This window comes from Mus pahari, chromosome 14, assembly GCF_900095145.1.
Source record: "Mus pahari chromosome 14, PAHARI_EIJ_v1.1, whole genome shotgun sequence".
Taxonomy (NCBI): Eukaryota; Metazoa; Chordata; class Mammalia; order Rodentia; family Muridae; genus Mus; species Mus pahari.
Window position 1 is genome coordinate 30738912 of NC_034603.1, and position 7341 is coordinate 30746252.

A 7341-nucleotide genomic window follows, 5' to 3' on the forward strand; every position below is an offset into this window, starting at 1 on the left:
CATAGGAAACTTGTCAATTTAACAGCCAGGTGGGGGGAAAGGGAACACCATGCCTGTCTTTTTTCCTTCAGGGCGACACTGGATATCAAAACCCTGTGAAACTAAGTGTACTGTTGTACTAAAGATGACTTTAGGCTGGGGTGTTAAAAAAAAATGTAATTAAAAAAATGGTTCCTGCCAGTCTTCCTTTTATGCTGTTTATGCCCCACGGATTCAGTTATCATTTTGTGATTCCTGATTAATGATCATTTCTGCACCAAGGCTTTTTTTCCCCCAATGAAATGTTTTCCTAACATGTTAAGTGTAATTTTAAAATTTTACTTCTAATTATTCCTGAAAATGATTTTCTTTTTAGCTTCTTATAAATAGCCTAATTTTCTGTTTTTACACTATTGTTTCCTTGGATAGAGTGGGTGCAATTATATTTCACGTCACATGAGCTGTTTGCGTCCTCTCCCTCCTCCCTCCTTTCCACCCTGACTTTCTCTCAACACCTCTGCACTGGACCCAAACACACTCTCCATCACTCATTCTCACGTTGCTTATATCTTTGTTAACTGAAGTGGTTCAATCAAGAAAGAAGTCTGTGTCAGGGCTGGAGTGATGGCTCAGTGGTTGAGAGCACCGACTGCTCTTCCAGAGGTCCTGAGTTCAGTTCCCAGCAACCACATGGTGGCTCACAACCATCTGTAATGGGATCTGATGCCCTCTTTTGGCATGCGGGTGTATATGCAGACAGAGCACTCCTACATTAAAAAAAAAAAACCACGAATAATAACAATTAACAACAACAATAATAATTCTGTGTCCTGAGCACAGTAGGCTCTCAAGAAGTGTGCTCCAATGGAGGAAGTAGCTTTTGAACAATAAGAACCATAGGAAAACTTGTCAATTTAACAGCCAGGCGGGGGGAAAGGGAACACCATGCCTGTCTTTTTTCCTTCAGGGTGACACTGGATATCAAAACCCTGTGAAACTAAGTGTACTGTTGTACTAAAGATGACTTTAGGCTGGGGTGTTTAATCTGTGTCTGTCTGAGTTTGTACATGTCTAGGGTTCTGGATATACTGATCCTCTATCCCATCAGACTGCCTTCTCTTCCTATTCACTTCTACAAAGTGTAGTTAGCAGTGGTCACGCAGAAATCTTTTAAGAGTTTTTCAGGTCTTCCTTTTCCTCGAGCTTTACTTACTGGCTTCACATGGAAGATGCAATGGGAAAGAGGGAGCAAAAATAGGGACCTTTTACTTACTTTAAGGCTTCAAAGGTAGGACGAAGCAAAGGCCCCGAAGCATCCACCCTCTTTCCTATAACGTCAGGACTACTCTCCCGTGTGAGACCCCCTTGACAGGTACTTTCCCAAGGCATACTCCTAAGGCCTCAACAAAACGTACTTGAAATATACGAAGAGTTGAAGAATTACAGGTTATAAATCGTTCTTTCCTAGTATTTCTTTCTGGAATGAATTCAAGTGATACCAGATAAAAGCTAGATGGAGCTTTAAATCTCACACTAAATCTACATGGACGAGAGCCATTTTACCACTTCTGGTACTTCCTGACACTGTGGTATCAAGCATATTGCACATCTTCAGGTTTCTTTTGGGTATTTTGACATAGCACACAATGAAATTTAAGCAATCAAGTTTTAAAGCATAAACAAAGTCTCTCATATCTGTCAATTGCGATGTCTGGCGCCCGTATGAACTCGCTGATGCTGAATGAGATTTGTACTCTGGGTGAAGGCTTTCCCACATATACGGCACCCGTAGGGCTTTTCTCCCGTGTGAATCCTCTGGTGTTGAATAAGGCATGTTCTCTGGCTAAAGTCTTTGTTACAGTGACTACACTTATAGGGTCTCTCTCCGGTGTGAGTTCTTCGATGTTGGTTAAGGGATGAAGAGTAGATAAAGGCTTTCCCGCAGTGGTGACATTTGTAGGGCTTCTCTCCAGTGTGGACCCGTTGGTGCTGAGTCAGGTTTGCACCTTGTCTGTATGCTTTCCCACAGGTGTTACACTTAAAGGGCTTTTCTCCATTGTGAATCCTCTGGTGCTGAGTAAGGTGCACACTCTGGCTGAAGGCTTTTCCACACACACTACATTTGTACGGTTTCTCTCCCGTGTGTGTTCTATGATGCTGGGTAAGGTTGGCGCTTTGGCTAAAGGCTTTCCCACACACGTTGCATATATAGGATTTCTCTCCAGTGTGGGTGGTCTGATGTTGGATGAGGGTTGAGGAGTGGGCAAAGGCCTTCCCACATGCAGTGCATTTGTAGCACTTCTCTCCAGAATGGATTCTCTGGTGTCGAATGAGGTAAGTGCTCTGACTGAACACTTTCCAACACTCATTGCACTTATACGGCTTTTTCCCAGTATGGATTTTCTGATGCTGGAGAAGGTGCGTGCTCTGACTGAAAGTCTTCCCACATTCATTGCATATGTAAGGTTTTTCTCCAGTATGAACTCTCTGATGATTAATCAGCGATGAACTGTGGCTAAAGGTTTTACTGCACTCCAAACATTTATACGGTTTCTCTCCAGTGTGTGTCCTCTGATGGATGGTGAGGTGCGCGCGCTGACTGAAGTCCTTCCCACAGTCCTCACATTTGTAGGGTTTCTCTCCAGTGTGAATTCTCTGGTGTATGGTCAGGTGTGCGCGCTGACTGAAGGCTTTCCCGCATTGGTGGCACTCATACGGCTTTTCTCCGGTGTGCATTCTCTGATGTGCAATGAGGGAGGAGAGATGCTTAAATTCTTTACCACATTCTTCACATTCATAAGATTTCTCTTTGGCATGGTTATCTCGGTGTGCCAGGAGTGAGGGGTATTTTCTAAATTTTTTCCCACAGATATTACAGGAATAAGGCTTATCTCCAGGAAGTATTTTCCCATGCACGGCAACACCAGATGAGACGCTGTTGAACACTGGCTTGCTCTCATCATACAGAGCAGTTTTATCATCTGGTTGGGTATCAAACTGTACCACTAGGTTTGTGTGCTTCTCAAAAGTCTCTCTATATATGTCACATTTACTAAGGTATTCTTCTGAAGGGTTTTCTTGTGAAAGCTCTGACTTCAAACTCAAGCCTTCCTCATCTATGTGCATCTTCCCGAAGGCACACACTGGCGGCCTCTCTATGCTGTCATTGTCGTCGTCATCATCATAGGAGTCTTCCTGTTTTATGGTTTGGGTGCCATGTTGCTTGAGTTCAGGAAGATGCTTTAATGGAGACTGTGCCTGAGCTTTAGGTTCCCAATCTGGAAAAAAAAAAGATACTGAAAGTCTCATTCTGTTTAAAGAGGAGACAATATATATGGATAAAATAATACCTAAAGATTATAGTTCTGATAACTCCATTTTATTGTTTTTAAATTTTTGGAAAGTTAAAACGAATGCTTAGAAAAGAAGGCGATAAATCACCGAAAATGGAGAGGCCCCTTCCTAGTCAGCATGGTATGCAGTGCATAGGGGAGCAGGGGACAGTGTGAAGAGAAACTCAGGGTGCAGGGAGCAATTTACATATATGATGGTCTCATCGTACATATAAGTCATGCTGCTTTATTAGTTTATCTTCCAATCTATACTCATAATAATAATAATAATGATGATGATAATAATTTTGTTTTCTTTTTGAGTCAGGGTCTCTCTATGCAGCCTTGTTTGTCCTGGAACTCTGTAGACCTGGCTGGCTTTGAACTCACAGAGATCCACCTGCCTCAGCCTCCTGACTGCTGGGATTAGATTATAGGTGTGTACCACCTCAGCACACCTATCATATATTATTCTTAAAGTAATCTCATGGAGTGGTTCTACTCTCAATTATCCAGCAGCCTTAAACAATGGTTCTTGAATCCAATGTGTCTGGACTAGCAGTGTAAATTCACCATCACCATGGAAGTGAGCTGTAATTATTGGGTCCCACCTACACTTACTTAATAGAGTTTGACAGTGAAGTTGAATACTTTGTTTTATAAAGCACGGAAAGCTACTTTGTTCCTCAGTAAAACGGGAGGACAAGCAACCTAAAAACGAAAACGAACCCTCTCCCCACAAAAGAGAGTTCAAAATACCTGCTCTTGGTATTTCCAAATGATCTGGCCTTTTACCTTTCTATATCTCCTTTATAGCTCATATTAGGTTTAAGTTAAAGTTAAAAGCTCATGAAAAAAAGTTGAAAGTTGACACCATGCTAACCCCAGACTGTCTGTTCCTATGGTTTTCTACCCATTGAAAGAGATGCTTGTGGCTCACGCTGTGTCCTGCACAGCATTCTTCCCTACAATCTAAATAAAGAGGGAAATGGATGCAAGATTAACTTGTCTTCCTTAAAGGCTGATTATCAGCACTCCCAAACCCTCCAACTTACACAACCATACAACTTGGTCTTCTATAGTTATTTCACAAGTTTGTGTGTTTCTTATAGTTTCAACTTAGGTGTAAACTCTGGAAATAGGTTATATCTTCTTCACATTTCCTTCAGAAAGTGGCCCAAGAGTCTGGATTTTGTGGCCAGCTAAATGACCTTGGAAAAATGATAACCTGTTTATACAAAATACAAAGAAATCTAACCCCAAACTTGGCAGTGAGGCACTTAAGTATTCATTTACTGATACCTGATGCTGCCACATTTCCAATATGATTATTTAAACCAAAATTTACATTATACCCATATGAAGCCAGGTGGGAAATATGTAATTTAAGTCTTGGTCATATAATAAGATGAATATTTTTTCAAAAGATTTATTTATTTATGTATGTGACTACACTATCACTGTCTTCAGACACATCAGAAGAGGGCATCAGATCCCATTACAGATGGTTGTGAATCACCATGTGGTTGCTGGGAATTAAACTCAGGACCTTTGGAAGAGCAGCCAGTGCTCATTACCCCTGAGCCATCTCTCTAGCCCCGAATAATTTTAATATAGAAGAAGGTACTGGATGGTTCAGACACCAAGTGCAGGTCAAGGTATAATCACTGTACAGGTCTGTCAGTTNCACAGGACAGTATGCGGCCACTGAAGATGAAACTGGTGCTTGTATGAGTCAGGGTCCGGGTGGAGCAGGGCATGCTGGGTACACCAGTGCCTCATGAAATAAGGGAGGCCTAGGAACAGCGAGGGAGAGCTGTTCAGGGCACAGAGGGTGAACAAAGGCAGGTCTGAACCAGCACACGGAGGGATCCAGAACTGATCTCTCTAAAGACATGNCACACGTGTCACACATGCAAATGCTGAGGTCCTGAAATCACTGAGGGGAGGAGCCACAGATTCAATTTGCCTTTAATCTCAGCACTCAGGAGATGAAGGCAGGTGGATCTCTGAGTTTGAGGCTAGCATGGTCTACATAGTGAGTTCCAGGAGAGCCACGACTATACAGAGAAACCTGTCTTGAGAAATACTACCACCATTGCCGCCATCACCACCACTGCTACATAGAAAGACCTGTCTAAAAAATAAATACAGAAAGAAAATTGAAACATGGGTATTTTGTAAATAATAATTTTATTCTTCAGTGGACATTACTGTGTCATAACTTTTTTGTTTTGTTTTGTTTTAGGTTGGTTTTGAGTTTTGATTTTGGTTTTTTAAGACAGGGTTTTTCCTCTGTAGCCTTGGCTGTCTTTGAACTCACAGAAATCCACTTGTTTCTACCTCCTAAGTGTTAGGATTAAAGGTGTGTACTGCCATGTTTGGTTTTTTTTTGTTTTTGTTTTTAAGATTTATTTATTTCATGTGTGAGTGCTCTATCTGCATGTACACCTGCATGCTGCAAGAGGGCATCAGATCCCTTTACATATGGTTGTGAGCTGCCATGTGGTTGCTGAGAATTGAACTCAGGACCTCTGGAAGAGCAGTCAGTGCTCTTAGCCACTGAGCCATCTCTGCAGTCCTGTTTGTTGTTGTTGTTTTTTTAATGTGTATGGTTGTTTTGCCTCCAGGTATGTGTACTGTGTGTCTCTGGTATCTGTGGGTCAGAACACGATGTCAGATCCCCTGGAACAGGAGCTAAGGGTGGTTGTAAGCTATCATGTTGGTGCTAAGATCCTCTGCAAGAGCAACAAGTGCTCTTAGCCACTGAGACAATGACCCAGCCCTGTTAGAACTCCTGTGGTGGCTGTTTGAACAGGACCTAGCCATTCTGGGCGGCTCAAGGCAGATCACACCATCTCTGCTGTGGCTTCTGATACTTATGTGAATCAGCACTGATTTCTTTTTTGGAACTGCTAGACCACTATTTGACCTTATTAACCAATAGATAGCACTTCTAGACAACCATTCTGGATAGTTATATAAACATACTTAAGCCTTGATTTGTGGTCTCAGCTCCTGAATAGACTGATTTGCTTAAATGTATTTATATAATCATAGTACACCAGTGGGCTTTTGCTTTGAGTTTTTAATTATAATCTGTGGTGTAATTCAGTGGTAGAGCACTTACCTAGAATGCATGAGAACCTGGGTTCAATCACTGTCTGTTTGAATGGGTGGGGGGATGGGTGTGCATGCCTGTTTGTCTGTATGTATCTGTTTGTGTCTCTCTGTGTGTATCAGTATGAGTGTCTGGGTGTATCTGTCTGTATGTGCCTTTGTGTGTTTATCTGTGTTTGTGTGTGTGTATATATGAGTGTGTATGTGTATGTCTGTGTGTCTGTGTGCATTTCTCTGTGTCTGTATCTGTGTGTATACGTATCTGTGTGTGTCTGTGTGTGCATGCATGTGTGTGCATTTTCTGAGTACTTTCTAGGTGTATGTAGATACTGAAGCCTGTGATAACACAGAAGTTAAACTGAGCTTCGAGGATCAGATGATTCTTTTGTTTATGTATGCAATTGTTGAATCCACTTTTGTTTTGTTCATTGGGAGAAGGATAACATCCTAATTTGAGAGTTATCTTTTAAATTTTTTCCCTCTATTAAAAAAAAATCAATACAACTACACTTCTAGCACTAACTAGCAGAAAAATAAGAGCAATTTATTGAAAATCAGAATGAGTTTTCTCCCACCTCGTCTTCATGTCAATCATGATGTCACATTCTCATATGACATTTCCTAGACACTCTCTGCTGTCAACTTTGATTTCTGTATTTGAATAAAAGTAGTGAACATGGTTTGTAAATTCAAGCAGAGTAAGGAAGCAAATTGAATCTGTGGCTCCTCCCCTCAGTGATTTCAGGACCTCAGCATTTGCATGTGTGACACGTGTGACATGTCTTTAGAGAGATCAGTTCTGGATCCCTCCGTGTGCTGGTTCAGACCTGCCTTTGTTCACCCTCTGTGCCCTGAACAGCTCTCCCTCGCTGTTCCTACTGCTTGTGGACGTTGTACATCGTGGTGCGNA

At 41.8% G+C, this 7341-nt stretch overlaps 1 protein-coding gene across 2 annotated transcripts in view; it reads right to left on the minus strand.

Annotated features, from left to right (window-relative positions):
- Nucleotides 1–726: 726 nt before the first annotated feature.
- Nucleotides 727–7341, minus strand: part of Znf287 (zinc finger protein 287) — a 16755-nt gene continuing 10140 nt past the window's right edge. For both annotated transcript variants that reach the window (XM_029546328.1, XM_029546327.1), the window contains one exon: nucleotides 727–3257. In XM_029546328.1, coding sequence (XP_029402188.1) covers nucleotides 1678–3257 — 1580 coding nt within the window. In that variant the 3' untranslated portion in view covers nucleotides 727–1677. The remainder of the gene's footprint in view (nucleotides 3258–7341) is intronic.